Source organism: Heteronotia binoei, chromosome 12, assembly GCF_032191835.1.
Source record: "Heteronotia binoei isolate CCM8104 ecotype False Entrance Well chromosome 12, APGP_CSIRO_Hbin_v1, whole genome shotgun sequence".
In the NCBI taxonomy this organism is placed as follows: Eukaryota; Metazoa; Chordata; class Lepidosauria; order Squamata; family Gekkonidae; genus Heteronotia; species Heteronotia binoei.
In genome coordinates, this window is record NC_083234.1 from 17096659 (window position 1) to 17118011 (window position 21353).

The following is a 21353-nucleotide window of genomic DNA, read 5'->3' on the forward strand; positions in this document are numbered from 1 at the left end:
CTTGCCTGGTCTATCCAGGTCAAGGCGACGATACTGACTTCAATGGACCGAGGGTCTGATTCAGTAAAAAGCAGCTTTATGCGTTTATGTGTTCTGACTGGAGAAGCCAGGGATTAAGCCTGGCACCTTTTGCATGCCAAGCAAATGCTCTTCCACTGAGCCACAACTCATCCATCGACGTACCCAGCAATCTAAGGACATATGGTCTAAAGAGAACTGTAGGCACAATGCCAGCTACAGAAGAGGGTCAGATGGCATGACAGGACTAACAGCCTAACAACAGAGGGTTGGGGGGAATCCAGACTCCATCTGAATTATGTAGACTGAGACTTTAGGCTTGTACATTTCCTCTACTGCCAAGGCTTTTTTTGTAGCAGGAACTCCTTTGCATATTAGGCCACACACCCCTGATGTAGCCAATCCTCCTGGAATCTACAGGCTCTTAGCACAGGGCCTACTGTAAGCTCCAGGCTATATCGGGGGGGGGGGGGTTTGGCCTAATATGCAAAGGATTTCCTGATACAAAAAAAGCCCTGTAGACTACCGCAAAGGCGGCTACCTATTCTCCCCCCCCTTTGAAGTCTGGCCCATTAATTGTGGTCAGGGGAAAAAGATACTCTGTCAAAGATGTGATTGACGTAGCATACGCATCAACCTATTTACCACCTCCATTTCTGGCCTCATCTTGTCCTACCTCATCTCAAAACACTGTAGAACAGGGATGGCCAAACTTTCTTAACGTAAGAGCAATATAGAATAAACATTAGATGTTTAAGAGTCACAAGACATGATTGTCAGATGTTTGAGAGCCGCAAGACAAAGGAAGGAAGGAAGGAAGGAAGGAAGGAAGGAAGGAAGGAAGGAAGGAAGGAAGGAAGGAAGGAAGGAAGGAAGGAAGGAAGGAAGGAAGGAAGGAAGGAAGGAAGGAAGGAAGGAAGGAAGGAAGGAAGGAAGGAAGGAAGGAAGGAAGGAAAATAGATGGGGAGGGAGAAGAGAGGGAGGTGGAAAGAAAGCAACTTTTAAACGCCTTCTCCAAGCCAGCCAACAGAGGGGGCTTCAAGAGCCACACAATATGTGTGAAAGAGCCACATGTGGCTCCTGAGCTTCAGTTTGGCCACCCCTGCTGTAGAACTACATACCTCCTTCCACCAAGCCTGCTGACAGTCCATCCTTGTTGTCTGACGTCATCAGCATCTCCACTATCCCCCGGCTTATCAGGGCCTGTAGGAAGAAAGAATCGCTATGTTGGTACTCTAGTTTTCAAGGATCGACATGTTGGCCTGAAGGAGAAGAGCACAATTCGAATCCAGGAGCACCTCAAGAGATCAACAAGATTTCGGGGTTTTCAAAAGTCAAGGCTCCCTTCGGCAGATACACGACAGCCAGCGCATTGTAGTGGTTCAGAATGCTGCGCTGCTACCTGGGAGACCCAGGTTCAAATCCCCACTCATGCCATGGAAACTCGCCGGGTGACCCAAGGCAAGTTACACTCTCTCAGCCTGACCGACCTCACAGGGTTGTTGTGAGCAGCTCTGGGAGAAAGGCGGGGTACAAATGAAGTAAAATAAATAAGTTGGTACTCGTCATCTTTGAACCCGACACAGCTGTACCTGGCTCTGTCCCAGGGGCTCCGCAGGCAATTGCTGGAGCTGCAGGCCAGAACAAAGCAGGAGCTTTGTTGTCCAGAAGATATCAATTCCAACCCTAACCAATCAGAAGGCTTGGTACTGGCAGCGAATCACTGGGGCACATACAGCACACCCCTGTTCACCTTCTGGGCACGTGACCTAAGCTCACACGGTCCCAAACTAGGTTCAGTCCCGGGCTCGGCGGAGAGGTTCCACGTTCAAAGTTGCCTTAGATTTTCCTTTAATTTTATTAATATACTTTCCCAGCTGTTGTTTCGCACTCCAGCTTGTTTTTACAGCTGCTTATTACTGATCCTTTTTATGCTTGCTTGTACGATATTATTGTAGTGTTTTATTTTGGGAGCCACCTTGAGCAGGCCTTGGAAGAGGCAGCATATACATGTTCTAAACAAATGGGGGGAGGGGGACAGACATTCATAAGCAGAAACACTAAAAATAAAGTGCTAATAGCAGACAATGCATGTGATAAACACATTTCAAGGGACTACAGAGAAAGCACCGATCAGAGGGTGGAATTCAGTCAAGCAACCATGACTCCAGTTAACAAGGCTGCAGGTTTCAAGTACATGCACCCAGGGCTTTTCTTTTGTAGAAAAAGCTCAACAAGAACTTATTTACATATTAAGCCGTACCCCCTGATGTCACCATTGTTTTGCACAAGGCTTTTTATGTAGGAACTCATTTGCATATTTATACCCCCTGACGCCAAATCAGCCGGAACTGCGTTCCTGCTTTAAAAAAAAAAAAACCCTGCATGCACCTATAAAAATAGCAGACAGAGAGCGCAAACTCAGACAAGGCATTCTCTCCACCTCCCGGGTAAGAGAAGAGGCATTCCCTCCTGCATAAGAGGAGGTGGAATGCCTCTTTCGGGAGCACGACTGCTGTAACTCATTGTTTATCATCTTTTCTTTTTTAAAGGAAAAACTGTAGAATCCTTTTTATTTAACAGTTGCAGACATTTTTTATTTTCTTCATTTTTATTTCTTCTGTGTACCTTTAGATAAGCGTAAATCAACCAAGCCTTTTAAAACTGTTGTCAGTCCTGATTATGCAAAACTTTGACATTACCATCACGCTGCGCGCTCTCTCTCTTTCTCTCTCTCTCTCTGCAATGACTGCACCCCAGGTTACCATTACAGGGGAGATGTGGCATCCAATAAACCAGGGGTGGCCAAACTTGCTTAATGTAAGAGCCACACAGAATAAACATCAGACGTTTGAGAGCTGTAATACATGAACATCAGAGGTTCGAGAGCCACAGGAAGTCCAAGGAGGGGGGGGAGAATAGATGGGGGAAGAGAGGTGAAAAGAAAGCAACTTTAAATGCATTCTCCAAGCCATTGTCTGGATTGGCCTGGAGAAGTGATTGAAAGAGAGAGATGCTTTCTGCAAGCTGGTCAACAGGGTGGTGGGGGCTTCGAGAGCCACACAATACGTGTGAAAGAGCCACACGTGGCTCCAGAGCCACAGTTTGGCCACCCCTGCTATAAACTGTTTCGCTTTGCTGACTCCATCATTCTCCCTTCGGTGCAATACTGCTCCAAGCCTCCTGATCCTCCAGTTCATAATTTTTTTTCCTACGGAGATAAAGGTGAAGAATGTCAGACAGACCACTGGACAAAAACAACCCGACTCCTAGCGTGAGCAGGTTAAGTTAACACTGCAAACCACGTCAGTCTCCTGGTAAGACTGGGAAAAGTTTCCATAAACTGCAGTGGAGGGGGGGGGGAGGGGAGTCCTTTGCCTTTTTTTGGTGCATTGCACCATTTCCTTCCCAGAAAAGAAATGACTGAGGGGTGTACTGCTGAGCAAACACCCAGTCTGTCTCCTCTCACTAGAATATTGCTATCACGGGAGCCACCGCTGAGGCTGGCTGATCCTATTAACAATATTCTGAACGGTATACCTGCATATCAGTATCGAGTGGCGCGTTAAAAACAAGAGCACATTAAAAGTAAAGGTAGTTCCCTGTGCGAGCACCAAGCCGTTATCAACCCTTGGAGTGACATCACATCATGACATTTTCTTGGTATGCCTACGGGGTGCTTTGCCATTGCCTTCCCCGGTCATCTACACTTTACCCCCAGCAAGGTCAGGCACTCCTGAATATGGGCTAAGGAAAAGCTCAGGGGCCAGTAGTACAATCCTAACATAACTGCACCCTTCTCAGTCTGCTGAAATCAATGGGCATAGAAGACTGTAACCCTGTTTAGGATTGCACCCCAAAATCACTAAAACAGGGGGGGCTGCTTAGAGCATTGCTTGTATGGGGAAGGATTTCAGCTGTTCAAATGAATACGCCAAAGTAATACTTGTGCTGTTACCAATATCTATGAAAAAGAAAAAGAAGAACAGGAGGAAGAGGAGGAGGAAAAGGAGGAGGAAGAGATTGGATCTATATCCTGCCATTCACTTGGAACCTCAGAGCAGCTTACAGTCTCCTTTCCCTTCCCCTCCCCACAACAGACACCCTGTGAGGTAGGTGGGGCTGAGAGAGCTGTTTCAAAAACTGCTCTTCAGAGAACTCCTCTGAGAGAACTTGTGTCTGATCCAAGATAATACCAGCAGTTACATGCGGAGGAGCTGGGGAATCAAACCCGGTTCTCCAGATTAAGAGTTCACCACTCTTAACCAAACTGGCTTTAATTCATAAAATACTGCTCCTGCAAACAAAATCACTCATTTTATTTGGGCTTTTTTTTTTAAAGGCGATTCCTGCGATAGGAATGAAGGTGAGGAAGGAAAACCTGGGAAAATAGCATCCTTAAAAGGAAGATGTTTGCTTCTGTCTGGGTCCCACCAAGATACAAACAAATTTATCGTGTGCCTACCAGAAAGTAACATGGCTTGAAGACAATCTCACCTCACGTTTCAGCCTTCAATTTGGCCCTCTTTCAGAGCACTTAGCATTCCTAACCATAAAAAAACAGGAAATCTACCCCATTCCATCTCCCAAATACATATATGTACACATTTACTCAAAACATCACAGTATTTTAATCTCCAAGATGGGGGTGGGGGAATGTGGTGGGGGTGGTGGATAATGTTGATGAGTTGTAGCCAATTTATAGTGACCCCGCAGGGTTTTCAAGGCAAGAGACATTCAGAGGTGGTTTGTCATTGCCTGCCTCTGCTTAGCAAACCTTGGCTTCCTTGGTGGTCTCCCATTTTGGTCTCCCGTCCAAATAGTAACCAGGAAGCTGACCCTGCTTAGCTTCCAAGTTAAAAACATAAGAGAAGCCATCTTGGATCAGGCCAATGGTGCATCCAGTCCAACACTCTGCATCACGCAGTGGCCAAAAACCCCAAGTACCATCAGGAGGACCACCAGTGGGGCCAGGACACTAGAAGCCCTCCCACTGTCCCCCTCCCCTCCCTGCAAGCACCAGACAGACAGAGAGTTCTGACAATACGTTGAGGCTAATAGCAACTGATGGACCTCTGCTCCAGATGTTCTAATAAGATTGGGCTAGCCTGGGCTATCTAGACCAGGGACACGGAAAACACAAACGTAAAATAAAACAAATACAGCTCAGAAGGGCTCCGCTGGCACAGTGGACTTGAACAGATGAAGAAACCTTGCAGCAAGTCAGCCCATTGGCCCATTGAGGTCTGCTCTAACTGGCAGCGGCTCTCCAGGGTTTCAGCCAGAGGCCTTCCACATTGCTTTCTACCAGATCCTTTTCAATGAAGGCACTGGGAATTGAACCTGGGACCTTCCTATGCATTATCACCAAGCCAGGACCCCTTCCCCCAAACGGCCATACAGTTCTCTGCCTTTAAAGACTGCTTTTAGTATTGCATCGTCTGCTGAGCAGCCTCTGCGTGTTGCAAAGGATTCTGGGGCATATGCCAAGTACAGACGGCTTCCACCATGCACTGGCCAGACGGATAGGGTCTCACCATGGCCTTCCTACATACTGCGTTCTGAAACCCTTTCCAAGATTTCCCCATCTCTTCACACTGCAGAAGACCCGCGGCATTGCTGAAGTTGTCTTCTCAGCTCTGAGAAAATCCCAATAGACAAGCTAAGGATTTCCGGTGGCACCTGGAAAGAGAGTCCAAAAACTACGTCCTGTCTCCCATGATTTATCAGGCAAATAACTGGAAACCCCAGACCTACGTTGCTGTGATGGACTGAGGAAATCCCACAAACCTCTGTGTTTACTATCTTGGCACTGCCCTTCTGGCCGTAAGCTCACTGGGCACTCTGCTGTGAGCCCCCAAATGGGGGAATGGGCAGAATGTAAATAAACAAATATAATAAAAATAAATCCACTCCAAAGGGATCTGTTGAGGCTGGGCGAGTGGACGTCAACGTGACAGATGAGGTTCAATGTGGCCAAGTGCAAAGTAATGCACATTGGGGCCAAGAATCCCAGCTGCAAATACAAGTTGATGGGGTGTGAACTGGCAGAGACTGATCAAGAGAGAGATCTTGGGGTCGTGGTAGATAACTCACTGAAAATGTCAAGACAGTGTGCGTCTGCAATAAAAAAGGCCAACATCATGCTGGGAATTATTAGGAAGGGAATTGAAAACAAATCAGCCAGTATCATAATGCCCCTGTATAAATCGATGGTGCAGTCTCATTTGGAATACTGTGTGCAGTTCTGGTCACCGCACCTCAAAAAGGATATTCTAGCATTGGGAAAAGTGCAAAAAAGGGCAACTAGAATGATTAAAGGGTTGGAACACTTTCCCTATGAAGAAAGGTTAAAACACTTGGGGCCCTTTAGCTTGGAGAAACGTTGACTGCGAGGTGACATGATAGAGGTTTACAAGATTATGCATGGGATAGAGAAGGTAGAAAAAGAAGTACTTTTCTCCCTTTCTCAGAATACAAGAACTCGTGGGCATTCGATGAAATTGCTAAGCAGTCAGGTTAAAACGGATAAAAGGAAGTACTTCTTCACCCAAAGGGTGATTAACATGTGGAATTCACTGCCACAGGAGGTGGTGGCAGCTACAAGCATAGCCACCTTTAAGAGGAGATTGGATAAAAATATGGAGCAGAGGTCCATCAGTGGCTATTAGCCACAGTGTGTGTATATATGTGTGTGTGTGGCCAGCTTTAAGAGGGGATTGGATAAAAATATGGAGCAGAGGTCCATCAGTGGCTATTAGCCACAGTATATATACGTATGTGTGTGTGTGTGTATACACACACATACACACACACATATTGGCCACTGTGTGACACAGAGTGTTGGACTGGATAGGCCATTGGCCTGATCCAACATGGCTTCTCTTATGTTCTGATTGCCACAGAGTTAGCCCTTGAGGGAGACCACATAGTCCTTTTCAGAGGTGGCACCCTGATTGTGGAACACCCTCCTAGTAGGATAACTGCGTCCTACCTGGCTCTGGGCAGGAGATTTTGTTCATGTGTGCTTTGAGCGCACGGCACACTGATGTCACTCGGAAGTGACATAATTGCGCCAGGCACACTGTGATGCTCTAGCAAGCCGACTGCTCAAGTGTCCTGTGCGCGGCATGCCTGGTGCAATAATGTCACTTCTGGGTGGCATCATCACGCTGTGCATTCAAAGCACATGTGAATAAAATCCCCTGCCCAGAGTCAGGTAAGACTTGGCAATCCTGCTAGAGAGGGTGTTCCGCAATCAGGGCGATGTCATTGCACCAGGCATGTCATAGCATGCTGGAGCTCCCCCCCCCCACCTGTTATGGGGCGACGGGTTGGAGCCAGGCCCCAAAAGCGGGGAAAACCCCTGGCGGGAACGTGGTAAGCCTACTCCCTAGTGAGGTGCCAACACTGGGGACAATCAAGCATGTTCTACTACCAATCTCCCTCACACAAAACACTTATGTCAGGGGAAGGTGCCTTCGCTAGAGAAAAGCACTTCCGCTAGCGGCACAGACCCGTGGGACCCGATGCATTGATATCTTTTTGGTGCCAAACTTTTAAAATTGATTTAGCCCTTTAACGAGCACGTTATTCCTTGTTCCCCTTGAAGTCATTTCTGTGGTTTGTAATTTATTTCTATTTGGCTTTCTTCATCTCCGATTGCTTTATTACCCTCCTTGGTTACGGCGTTTTTTTAATCTACTCTTCCTGCTACACTTTGCTCGGTTGACACATTTCTTTGATTCCTTGTAAGCTGCATGGAAGGTTTTGGGGGCACAAAAACAGCCTATTGCTCTCACCCTGCCCGCCCTCCCCAAAAATCAAATCAGTGTTTAATTCATATTGTAGTTTTATCCTGCCCTTCTTCCCAGAAGCCCTCCAGACTGGCATTCACCATTCTCCCGCCCCCCCATTTTTCTCTGCAAAGCGACCCTGTGAGGAATGTTACCTTGAAAGAACAACCAGACTGAGCTCTCTCATAAGAGTTTCATAGAATGAAGGGATTTGAACCCGAGTCTCCCCAGATTGACCTTGAGCCAGACATCCTGGAGTGTGAAGTCAACGGGCCTTAGAAAGGATTACTAATAACAAAGCGAGCGGAGATGACAGTATCCCAGTTGAGCTTTTCAAAGGCCTAAAAGATGCTGCTGCTAAAGTGATGCACACAGTATGTCAACAAATTTGGAAAACACAACAGTGGCCACAGGATTGGAAAAGGTCAGTTTATATTTCAATCCCAAAGAAGGGTAATGCCAAAGAACGTTCAAACTATCGAGAGCCAGTTTGGTGTAGTGGTTAAGTGTGCGGACTCTTATCTGGGAGAACCGGGTTTGATTCCCCACTCCTCTGCTTGCACCTGCTGGAATGGCCTTGGGTCACCCATAGCTCTTGCAAGGGCAGCTTCTGGGAGAGCTCTCTCAGCCCCACCCACCTCACAGGGTGTCTGTTGTGGGGGAGGAAGGTAAAGGAGATTGTGAGCCGCTCTGAGACTCTTTGGAGTGGAGGGCGGGATATAAATCCAATATCTTCTTCTTCTACCATTGCACTCATTTCACATGCCAGCAAGGTCATGTTAAAGATTTTACAAGCTAGGCTTCAGTAGTATGTAGAACTACTAGAAGCTGGGTTTCGGAGAGGTAGAGGAACTAGAGATCAAATTGCCAATATTTGCTGGATGATGGAGAAAGCTCGAGAGTACCAGAAAAATGTCTATTTCTGTTTCATTGACTACGCTAAAGCCTTTGATTGTGTGGATCACAACAAATTGTGGCAAGTCCTTAAAAAGATGGGAGTACCAGACCACCACATATGCCTCCTGAGAAACCTGTATAAGGGTCAAGAAGCAACTGTCAGAATGGGATATGGAACAACTGATTGGTCCCAGTAGTAATGTATGGCTGTGAGAGCTGGACCATAACGAAGGCCGAGCGCAGAAGAATAGATGCTTTTGAGATGTGGTGCTGGAGAAGAATCTTAAGAGTTCATTGGACTGCAAGAAGGTCCAATCAGTCAGTCCTAAGGGAAATCAACCCAGACTGTTCCTTGGAAGGTCAGATGCTGAAGTTGAAGCTCAAATACTCTGGCCACCAAATGAGAAGGAAGCACTCACTGGAGAAGATCCTGATGCTGGGAAAGGCAGAAGGCAAAAGAAGAAGGGGGCGGCAAAAGATGAGATGGCTGGACAGTGTCACTGATGTAACAAACATGAATTTGAGCAGACTTCGGAGGATGGTGGAAGACAGGAGGGCCTGGTGTGACTTGGTCCATGAGAGCGCAAGGAGTCGGACTCGACTGTGCGACTGAACAACAACTCCCCAGACCGAAGCTGTAACCACCACATCGGCTTAAATTCATACATGTGTAGTGTATGTATGAAGCGTTTCAAAACCATAAAGCATTTCAAAATGAATGACAACAAGGATTTACCTTACTGAGTCTCTCACTGAATGTACTGTTACACTTTATGGTGTACGGGGGCGAAGTGTTATCAAGTCACAAGTAACTAACGGTAACTCTATACAGCTAAGAGATTGTCATGATTCTAGGCCAAGTGAGGCCTACAGGCTCAAGGGAAGCCTGTGTTGGGAGTAGCTACAGGGTCTACGTTTCCCAGGATCCCTTCTGTTCCTCTGATTGGGTGGGCAGCAGTTTTGGAGGGGAAACTAGCCCAAAGGGGTGGGACCTGGGAGGAAAGCATTAGAAGGCTAGCTACAGACAGGGAAAGGCTGAGCTGGAGACAGGCTGCAGCAGGAGGGTTCCCTCACCCTCGAGGTGGCGAGTCTATTGGCATTAGAGGAAGGGAGCGTACGGCTAATCGCATCAGGGCTTTTATGCCTTTGTACTAACTTTCATTGTTTTCATATTCACCGTTGCCCTAAAATTTTTTACAAACCACTTATTGTTTTTGAGCACTTATAATAAACCTGTTGTTGCTATACAGTCTGGGTCCTCACATCTCTCGGGTCACAGAAAGATGGGGTTTGCTAATAAGGAAGACAGAGGGGTCGGGTGGGTGCTCCAGGCCCTCCCAGACGGACTCTCACCAGTAGAAGGTTCCTTTCTGGTCCCCTACTGGTGAGACATGAGGTGAAAGAAGATGGCTTGCCATTGCCTTCCATAGGTCAGTGGGGAAAAGCAGACTGAATATCCCTGGGCCAAAAGAAGTTAAACTTCAAAGCACCCGCACTCGGGCCTTTTCCGTTGCGGCCCCACAACTCTGGAACCAACTCCCAGAGGAGGTGCGGGCCCTGCGGAACTTAGACCAGTTCCGCAGGGCCTGCAAGACCGCCCTCTTCAAACAGGCGTTCACCAATAACTGAATTTAATGTTTACCGCCAGATTAATAACGTTTACCGCCAGTGTTAATTTAGGAATGTTTTAATTAATTATTGACTATTGACTGGTTTTTAATGTGAATTTTAATGTGAATTTAATGTTTTTATTATTGTATTGTTTACTTGAAATGCTGTTAGCCGCCCTGAGCCTGCTTCGGCGGGGGAGGGCGGGATATAAATAAAATTTTACATTACATTACACAGCACAGAAACACTAAGCTTCCTTGGTGGTCCCCCATCCAAGGAATAACCAGGGCCAACCCTGCTTAGTTTCTGAGATCTGATACGACTGAGCCAGCCTGGACCACTCAGGATAGGGCACGCTTTATGGTAACATATGGAACCCAGAAGAGGTTAGGGCCCTGTGGGACCTCACTCAGTTCCACAAGGCCTGTAAGACCATACTCTTCTGGCTGGCTTTCAGCTGACCCTCGAGACCTAGAACAGCAGGAGGAATCCAGGAAATATTGACGCCAGGGTAACTGAATAACACCAAATTGTTAATAGCACCAACTGTTTAAAATTGTTTTATTAACTGACTGATTTCATTACTAACGTGTTCATCTTTTATTGCTATTGTGACCAAGGGGAGGGCAGGGTATAAATTTAATAAACTCAACTAAAGTTGATGTAGGATTATTGTAATTGCAATAATTATATGTTTTGTTTTGTTTTCCTACTGGATTTTTTGAGAGTTTTCCCCTTCCTGATGATGATGATACTGGATTTATATCCCGACCTTCACTCTGCATCTGAGTCTCAGAACAGTTCACAATCTCCTTTACCTTCCTCCCCCACAACAGACACCCTGTGAGGTAGGTGGGGTTGAGAGAGCTCTGACAGCAGCTGCCCTTTCAAGACAACTCCTATGAGCGCTATGGCTGACCCAAGACCATTCCAGCAGCTGCAAGCGGAGGAGTGGGGAATCAAACCTGGTTCTCCCAGATAAGAGAGCTATGGCTGACCCAAGGCCATCCCAGCAGCTGCAAGTGGAGGAGTGGGGAATCAAACCTGGTTCTCCCAGATAAGAGAGCTATGGCTGACCCAAGGCTATCCCAGCAGCTGCAAGCGGAGGAGTGGGGAATCAAACCTGGTTCTCCCAGATAAGAGAGCTATGGCTGACCCAAGGCTATCCCAGCAGCTGCAAGCGGAGGAGTGGGGAATCAAACCTGGTTCTCCCAGATAAGAGAGCTATGGCTGACCCAAGGCCGTCCCAGCAGCTGCAAGCGGAGGAGTGGGGAATCAAACCTGGTTCTCCCAGATAAGAGAGCTATGGCTGACCCAAGGCCATCCCAGCAGCTGCAAGTGGAGGAGTGGGGAATCAAACCTGGTTCTCCCAGATAAGAGAGCTATGGCTGACCCAAGGCCATTCCAGCAGCTGCAAGCGGAGGAGTGGGGAATCAAACCTGGTTCTCCCAGATAAGAGAGCTATGGCTGACCCAAGGCCATTCCAGCAGCTGCAAACGGAGGAGTGGGGAATCAAACCTGGTTCTCCCAGATAAGAGAGCTATGGCTGACCCAAGGCCATCCCAGCAGCTGCAAGCGGAGGAGTGGGGAATCAAACCTGGTTCTCCCAGATAAGAGAGCTATGGCTGACCCAAGGCCATCCCAGCAGCTGCAAGCGGAGGAGTGGGGAATCAAACCTGGTTCTCCCAGATAAGAGAGCTATGGCTGACCCAAGGCCATCCCAGCAGCTGCAAGCGGAGGAGTGGGGAATCAAACCTGGTTCTCCCAGATAAGAGTCCGCACACTTAACCACTACACCAAACTGGCTCTCTTTTGTATTCTCTGGGGCCGTGACCTGGATAGCTCAGGCCAGCCTGTTCTTATCGAATCACAGAAGCTAAGCAGGGTTGGCCCTGGTCTGTATCTGGATGGGAGACCACCAAGGAAGCCCAGGGGCACTGTGCAGCGGAAGGCAATGGCAAACCACCTCTCTCTGCCTCTGCCCTGACCTGGATGGCCCAGGCTAGCCTGTTCTCATCGAATCTCAGAAGCTAAGCAGGGTCAGCCCTGGCCTGTATTTGGATGGCAGCCCACCAGGGAAGTCCACGGTCACACCACTGAATGCCTCTTGCTTTGAAAACCCTATGTGGTTGCCGTAAGTCAGCTGTGACTTGACGGCAAAAAAAAAAAAAGAGGGAGTGGGGAAGGTGCGCTTAGAGCAGCGGGAATCGTCCTCACCCAACCTTATGATCCGACTCTCAAAGCCTCTGGCTACACGAACAACGGTATGCTCGGTAAACACCTCTCCTCTGGGATGGCCTTTGCCCCCAGAGCAGAAATCGCTTCCCAAGAAAGGGCTGAGCAGCAAACAACGGTTGGTCTCTAATGAGGCTCTGGGTAATTAAAATCTTGCAACGGTGTTACCTTTGAACCAGCCCGAGAGGGCGTGGCTCAGAGCGGATTTGCCCAAGCTAAAAATGGCCTTATTTGGGTGTCTGTCGGCTCTCGTTGTCCGGCTCCAAGGCCTGGGCCGAGGCGAGATCTCTGCTGGCAGCGGAGGGAAGCATTAGTAAAATTAGCCTGCCCGGCGCTGAGCTTCGGATTACAGGGGGTTTACGAGGCAGCTCGGGCTGTGGAAATAATCTCCCGCAGGGAAAGCCCTGGTGCTGTCCGCCAGGCCAAGGCTCGCTGGATTGCTTTTCTTCTACTCGGAATGGCCGTGTTTTCAACAGCCTGAAGGTGTCAGAGAATGTTCCTGCCATTAAATGGGACTTCTCCGTCCTTTTTTCAACCCAGCCCCTCTCTAAGAATTGCAAAGACCTTATTCAGTTCCGCAGGGCCTGTAAGACAACCCTCTTCCGGCTAGCTTGCACCTAACTGATAGGGGAAACTAATGTAGCTTACCAGATTCTTGCTATTTATGCTGTTATAAGGTTTGATGTTTTAAGGTTTTAAATGTTTTGACTGTTTTAACTGCTTATATATTTAAATGTTAATTTAATGCTTGTTTTATTATCTGTTGTGAGCCGCCCTGAGCCATCTTTGTGGGAAGGGTGGGATATAAATCATAAATAAATAAATAAATAAATAAATAAATAAATAAATTCATTCATTCATTCATTCCAGGGGGACTGCCCCGTCCCCCAGCGAAATATTTTATGGCCAGAGAAAAGCACCTTTTAATGTTGCATCTTAGAGTACTGCAGGGTTTTTCATTATAAATTCTTGACCTTTTGACACCTTCCCGTCAGAGCCTTGCTCTCAGCGGGTTACGTTTTTTAAAAAGCAGTATAAGTAAAAGGATGGTTCTGAGCTTCTGAACTGACAGTCAGAAACTGAAACTTTCAGCATAAAAGAATAAAATGCTAATTCACGGACTGCAAAAAGAGAGATATCCGGGCTGGGGTTTGCTTGCAAGAAGCAAACGGGATACTTTCTGCCCCTTTTGTTCATTCAAAGCACTTCTATCTGGTGCTCTCTACTTCAGCTCTCAAGGTGGCCATCAAATTATAAAACTGAATGCAATGCCGTAATTTTTAAACCATATTAAAACTGCAGGGATAAACCTACGCGCTAATTGAAAACAATACAAGCAATAAAATAGAATATACACCACCTTACATTTTTACCCCGCTCTTTAGTTTGAAGAGAGCCCCATGACTCTTTAGTTTGAAGAGAGCCCCGTGGCTCTTTAGTTTGAAGAGAGTCCCGTGGCGCAGAGTGTTAAAGCTGCAGTACTGCAGTCCTAAGCTCTGCTCATGACCTGAGTTCGATCCCCGGCGGAAGCTGGGTTTTCAGGTAGCCGGCTGGAGGTTGACTCAGCCTTCCATCCTTCCGAGGTCGGTAAAATGAGTACCCAGCTTGCTGGGGGAAAGTGTAGATGACTGGGGAAGACAATGGCAAACCACCCTGTAAAAAGTCTGCCGTGAAAAAGTTGTGAAAGCAACGTCACCCCAGACTGGTGCTTGCACAGGAGACCTTTCCTTTTCCTTAGTTTGAAGACAGGTCTTCCCAGACCTAGTCAGAAATGCTAACTGATGACAAGGTAGCCTCTCAAAATAGGGTTTCCAACCTTCAGGTGGAGCCTGGGAATCTTCTGGAATTACAACTGTTCTGGAGACAGAGACCAGTTTCCCTGGAGAAAATGGCTGGAGGATGAACTTTGTGGCGTTATACCCTGGTGTGGTCCCTCCTCTCCCCAAATCCCAGAAATTTCCCAGCCTGGAGTTGGCAACCCTATTTCACAATGACAGTCTGGTTTGAGGATCCATCACATTTTGAGCCCACCGTGCCTTCATGAAGTGTGCACTCTCTCACACATGCAAAGCCAAGAGAAAGAGCAAGAATAATAAACACTAGTAAAAATTAAAAAATGACCTAGAAGAGGAAAAAATTCCAGCAATATGAGGAGGCACTGACCTACCTTGCAGGCTTGTTGTAAGGACCACTGACATACCATATCTGAAGCATTCTGAAATACTATCCAAATATTACTACTTAAAAATGCCATCTGTGCACATTTTCTTAAATATTAAAACCACTCCACATCTTCCAAGGCAAAATCCTGGTGCCTAAAAAAGAGATGCTGAGGCTAAAAGACGGTGGATCACTCTGCAAACTTTGCCAGACATCACTTTCCATTGAGGGGACATCACTTGCCTGACATCACTTCCCACTGAGGGAAAAGAAACAGACTGCACTGGATGACACAGAACCAGAGGCAGCTATGCTTTCCCAAAGCTCCAGAACACTAATACTGGCTATAAGGGGGGGGGGGGGGGGAGAGGGGGTCAAAGCGGGGAAAAAACAGAAGAGAAAAAAATGCAGGCAGAATCAGAAACAGTGGCAGGGAGGGAGGCTGAAAAGAAGGTCAAAGGCCAACGTTACCATCTTTATGTACAGCATGTAGTTTGGGTCTTGGGCGTAGGAGCCGTATTCATTCTCCACTTGCACAGCGATGATTGGTCCCCCTTTCTTGTACTAGAGGGGGGAGAAGGAGACATCAGCTAAGCATCAGCATCAGGAAGATCTAAGCCCAATACAAAGAGTTACTCCAGTGGAGAGGCTAGGGCTCGGTGGCTGAGCATCCCTGAATCAATCCCCAGCATCTCCAGCTCAAAGCACCAGGCAGGAGGTGATGTGAAAGACCTCAGCCTGAGCCCCTGAAGAGGCGCTGCCAGTCTGAGCAGACGATATCGATATTGACGGACCAAGGATCTGATTTAGTATATGGTGGCTTCATGAGTTCACCTGCCATATTTTGGGGACAGGCTGTGGCTCAGTGGCAGAGACTCTGCTTTGCATGCAGAAGGCCTGATTTGACACCTGGGCCGCATGTTTGACACCCCTGCCCTACGGGGCCCTTGGAAGCACAGCATGTATAAAAGTCATATAAATTGCACAATTCGTTGGTGTTAACGTAACAGACTGCCTCGCACCCCATCAGACCATGGGCCCCAGCACGACCACAGCACATGCTACTGCAGATCCTATTAGTAAGTGGCTCCCAACCCTTTTTGGTTATTACTACTTTGCTGTCAAGTCTCACTGAATTAGTGATCTCATGGGGTTTTCAAGGCAAGAGATGGACTGGATGCGCCATTGGCCTGATCCAACATGGTTTCTCTTATGGTCTTATGTGTCTCAGAGTGTTGGACTGGATGGGCCATTGGCCTGATCCAACATGGCTTCTCTTATGTTCTTATGTGACACAGAGTGTTGGACTGGATGGGCCATTGGCCTGATCCAACATGGCTTCTCTTATGTGACACAGAGTGTTGGACTGGATGGGCCATTGGCCTGATCCAACATGGCTTCTCTTATGTGACACAGAGTGTTGGACTGGATGGGCCATTGGCCTGATCCAACATGGCTTCTCTTATGTGACACAGAGTGTTGGACTGGATGGGCCATTGGCCTGATCCAACATGGCTTCTCTTATGTGACACAGAGTGTTGGACTGGATGGGCCACTGGCCTGATCCAACATGGCTTCTCTTATGTGACACAGAGTGTTGGACTGGATGGGCCATTAGCCTGATCCAACATGGCTTCTCTTATGTTCTTACGAGATGGTCAGAGGTAGTTTGCCATTGCCTGCCCCTGTATGGCAACCCTTGCCGGTTTCCCATACAAATACTAACCAGCAGGGCTTTTTTTGTAGCAGGAACTCCTTTGCATATTAGGCCACACACTCCTGATGTAGCCAATCCTCCTGGAGCTTACAGGGCTCTCAGTACAGGGCCTACTGTAAGCTCCAGAAGGATTGGCTACATCAGTGGGGTGTGGCCTAATATGCAAAGGAGGTCCTGCAACAAAAAAAAAAAGCCCTGCTAACCAGGGTCAACCATGCTTAGTTTCCAGATCTGATGAGATCCAGCTTGGGATATCCAGGTGAGGGTGACAGGGACCCACAAGTCCAAATTTACTTCAAGGCAAACTGTGCCTTCAAAACCACAACTGATTCACAGCGTCCCCACAACGTTGTGACCAGGTGGGGTTGTCAAGGGACGAGACGAGCAAAGTTGGTTTGTCCCTGCCTCCCTCTGTGCAATGAAAAGGTCTTCTTTGGTGGTCTCCCACTCAAGTATCAACAATTACAAGTTGATGGGTTGTGAACTGGCAGAGACTGACCAAGACAGAGATCTTGGGGTCGTGGTAGATAACTCACTGAAAATGTCAAGACAGTGTGCGATTGCAATAAAAAAGGCCAACGCCATGCTGGGAATTATTAGGAAGGGAATTGAAAACAAAATCAGCCAGTATCATAATGCCCCTGTATAAATCGATGGTGCGGTCTCATTTGGAATACTGTGTGCAATTCTGGTCACCGCACCTCAAAAAGGATATTATAGCATTGAAAAAAGTGCAAAAAAGGGCAACTAGAATGATTAAAGGGTTGGAACACTTTCCCTATGAAGAAAGGTTAAAACGCTTGGGGCTCTTTAGCTTGGAGAAACGTTGACTGCGGGGTGACATGATAGCAGTTTACAAGATTATGCATGGGATAGAGAAAGTAGAAAAAGAAGTACTTTTCGCCCTTTCTCACAATACAAGAACTTGTGGGCATTCGATGAAATTGCTGAGCAGTCAGGTTAAAACGGATAAAAGGAAGTCCTTCACCCAAAGGGTGATTAACATGTGGAATTCACTGCCACAGGAGGTGGTGGCGGCTACAAGCATAGCCAGCTTTAAGAGGGGATTGGATAAAAATATGGAGCAGAGATCCATCAGTGGCTATTAGCCACTGTATATACATATATATATATGTGTGTGTGTGTGGGTATGTATGTATATGTGTTTGTGTGTGTATGTATATACACACACACATATATTGGCCACTGTGTGACACAGAGTGTTCGACTGGATGGGCCACTGGCCTGATCCAACATGGCTTCTCTGATGTTCTTATGTGACACAGAGTGTTGGACTGGATGGGCCACTGGCCTGATCCAACATGGCTTCTCTTGTGTTCTTATGTGACTCAGAGTGTTGGACTGGATGGGCCATTGGCCTGATCCAACATGGCTTCTCTTGTGTTCTTATGTGACTCAGAGTGTTGGACTGGATGGGCCACTGGCCTGATCCAACATGGCTTCTCTTGTGTTCTTATGTGACTCAGAGTGTTGGACTGGATGGGCCATTGGCCTGATCCAACATGGCTTCTCTTGTGTTCTTATGTGACTCAGAGTGTTGGACTGGATGGGCCACTGGCCTGATCCAACATGGCTTCTCTTGTGTTCTTATGTGACACAGAGTGTTGGACTGGATGGGCCACTGGCCTGATCCAACATGGCTTCTCTTGTGTTCTTATGTGACACAGAGTGTTGGACTGGATGGGCCACTGGCCTGATCCAACATGGCTTCTCTTATGTTCTTAATGCTTAGCTCCCAAGCTCTGACAGAGCCTGCACAGATCAGTCAAACTGCACATGCCAGAGACCCACTTCCGCAGGCTTCATGAGCTGCTTTTTGGTCAGGTTGGGAAGTGTTGCTTTAAGTAGAAACGCTAGGGACTGAAGCTGCCACAGAGTCAGGGCACCTCCTAATCTGGGCCCCACAGCAATTAATGCAAATGCGTTTCAAATTTGTTTGCGCAGAGAACAAAGGACTCCAGCCACCCACGGTTCAAAGAGCGTAAAACTCACGTGCTGCAGGAAAGCACATTCCAGCACCGTTCCAAATCCCCGGACAAAACGAGGAAAGCTTTCCCCTTCTGATACAGAAAGCGCACTGATGCATCCGCAAGGCTTGCCCTAGCCAGGGGAAGCTCAGAAAGGCCCACGGGACGCCGAAACAAGAGGCATCGAAATGAAATGCAGCTGTCGTTGCCAGCAAAAGAAGAGGGCTGCCCGCAGAAGCCATTTTAACGTTTGTTGTTTATTCATTTAATTTGTAGCCAGGGCGGTCCTAGACTGTCTAACATCCTAGGAAAGGCTAACTTCTGGCAACCCCCCTGCCACGGAGGTGCCCAACAGGGTCACCAAGGGGGCTGCCCAATATGGAGCCCCCAGAAGGGTGGCGCTCTAGGCAATCACCTAGTTTGCCAAGTGGCAGGGCCAACCCTGTCTGCAGCCCACACCCTCTCCCCACAGGGGACTCAGGGAGGCTCACAACATTTAAAAATATAATAAAAAGAGCCAATCATCACTTTTAACAGAGATGATCTGCAACAGTATGCAAAGGGTGATTGATCCCTTCCCTCGGGGCAGTGTGAGGAACAAGATCCCCTGCAAACTGTGCGGTGGATCGCTGTGGCAGCCAATGCAGGAGGAGGAGATCCACGCAGTGAGGCCCGGCAGGATTCCTCCACCTCTCCTCCCAGGCACGTGGCCAAGAGAGGAGGAAGGGGTCAGAACTTCACAGCAAAAGATGTTTCCCGCCCCTAAGGAAGCACTGCTCCTTTGAGAAAATCTCCCTGTCCCTCCATGACGTGGTGCACTGTGGGGGGAAAAAAAACCACACCCAACTCTCACAAAAAAAATTTGTGCAACTCTCACAGCAACGTACGTGACAACCAGACTCGGCAGCGACAGCGAGACACACACCCCTCGCCTACGCACCTGGAGAGGGACCACTTTGCGCATCAGGTGATCGAAATACGCATCCAGGGCCTCCGTGAAACCCCGGTAGGTCGTCCTCAGCTGCATGTTGGGGTCTTGGAGCAGCCAGCTGAAGAGGGAAAAGGGTTCGTGAGCAGGACGACAACCAAAACTTGGGAAGAAAGCGATTCAACAGGCATTGCCGGGCGGACCAGCGTGTCCTACAAAGATTTCCTTTGGACCCAAGCCCAGATGTTTTTTCTCATTTCCCCAGGATGTTTTGCTGCGTTTCTGACAAGTTAATCCCTCCTCACCGTTCCTGAGACAGTGTCCTTCGTGCCAATTTGGTCTAGCAGAGGTACGAAATGGCAAGGTGGGTTTCAGTGTCCAAGGAGAGAGTTTCAGAGGGTAGCTGTGTAGGCCTACTGAAAAAGAGCTAGATTTGGGTCAAGTAGACCGACAAGGTTTTCAGGGTATGAGTGCGGACTCTTGAAAGCTCATGCTCCCAAAATCTCATTATCTTTGAGGCGCTATTGGACTTCTCTCCCTTTCTCACAATACGAGAACTCGTGGGCACTCAATTAAATTGCTGAGCAGTCGGATTACAACGGATAAAAGGAAGTGCTTCTTCACCCAAAGGGTGATTAACACATGGAATGCGCTGCCACAGAAGGTGGGGCGGCTACGAGCAAAGGCAGTTTCAAGAGGGGATTGGATAAGCATATGGAGCAGAGGCCCATCAGTGGCTATTCGCCACAGCGTATTCTTGGAACTCAGTCTGGGGCAAGTGATGCTCTATATTCTTGGTGCTTGGGCAACAGGGTGAGGGCTTCTGGTGTCCTGGTCCCACTGATGGATCTCCTGATGGCACTTTTTTTTTTTTGCCAGTGTAACACAGAGTGTTGGACTGCATCCATTCATGTCCTCTCTCCCACAAGCTAAATATACCCAGTTTATTCAGTGGTCCCCCCAAAACATTAGTCGCTGCTTTTGAATGATACAGAAGTATCTGAAAAAGTGTGCACAGTTTCTGTGGAAGGCTTAGAAGCTGGGAGGAGGAAAGGCTGTGGCCAGGTAAGCATCTGGGGAGGGACGGTGGCTCAGCGGTAGAGCATCTGCTTGGGAAGCAGAAGGTCCCAGGTTCAATCCCTGGCATCTCCAAAAAAGGGTCCAGGCAAATAGGTGTGAAAAGCCTCAGCTTGAGACCCTGGAGAGCCGCTGCCAGTCTGAGTAGGCAATACTGACTTTGATGGACCGAGGGTCTGATTCAGTATAAGGCAGCTTCATATGTTCTGCTCCAGGCACATCAAAACAACTGAGTATTACAGCTGCTCCATCGCTGCAATCTGTATTGATTACAACTGCTATTGCTGTCAAGTCATAGCTGACTTATGATCCCGTAGGATTCTCAAGGCGAGAGACATTCAGAGCGGAGCGGTTCTCGTCCTGAGCAGAATATAACTGCTGTAATCTTAAAATGGGCAATGGGCAGTGCAAGACCCTACTCCGCTCCAAACTGCTGCTGACTGGGGCTTCTCCGTGTTAATGAGCGACTGGCCTTCACGGGCACAGTGGGGAGGGGACAGCAGTGCCATCCTCTGACTCCCTCTTGCCTTCTTCCCATGCTGTGATTTCAGCTAAGACTTTCCCATGTATGCGGAAGCCCATCTTCATGCTTAAGGTGCCATAGGGGGAAGCTCTGTGCCCGGGCATAAGAACAGTACAAAAGAAAAAAAACTGGGCAGCCTATAACGATATTGATAAAAACAGACCACGGAACAGGCACATGAGATCCAAGCTTTTCATTAAAGACTTAGTTAAAAGTGAATGCTTTAGCCTGGCAGCTAAAAGGGAAGGGGCCAACGTAAGCCCTCTGTTGAGGCTGGGTGAGTGGGCGTCAACGTGGCAGATGCGGTTCAATGCGGCCAAGTGCAAAGTAATGCACACTGGGGACAAGAATCCCAGCTACAAATACAAGTTGATGGGGTGTGAACCGGCAGAGACTGGCCAAG

General features: G+C 48.0%; 1 protein-coding gene across 2 annotated transcripts in view; it reads right to left on the minus strand.

Annotated features, from left to right (window-relative positions):
- GLB1L2 (galactosidase beta 1 like 2) overlaps positions 1-21353 on the minus strand; it is a 105961-nt gene that overhangs the window by 49286 nt on the left and 35322 nt on the right. For both annotated transcript variants that reach the window (XM_060250459.1, XM_060250460.1), the window contains 3 exons: positions 19363-19471; positions 15189-15281; positions 1140-1221 (listed from right to left, as the gene is read on the minus strand). In XM_060250459.1, the coding sequence (XP_060106442.1) occupies positions 1140-1221; positions 15189-15281; positions 19363-19471 (284 nt within the window). The remainder of the gene's footprint in view (positions 1-1139; positions 1222-15188; positions 15282-19362; positions 19472-21353) is intronic.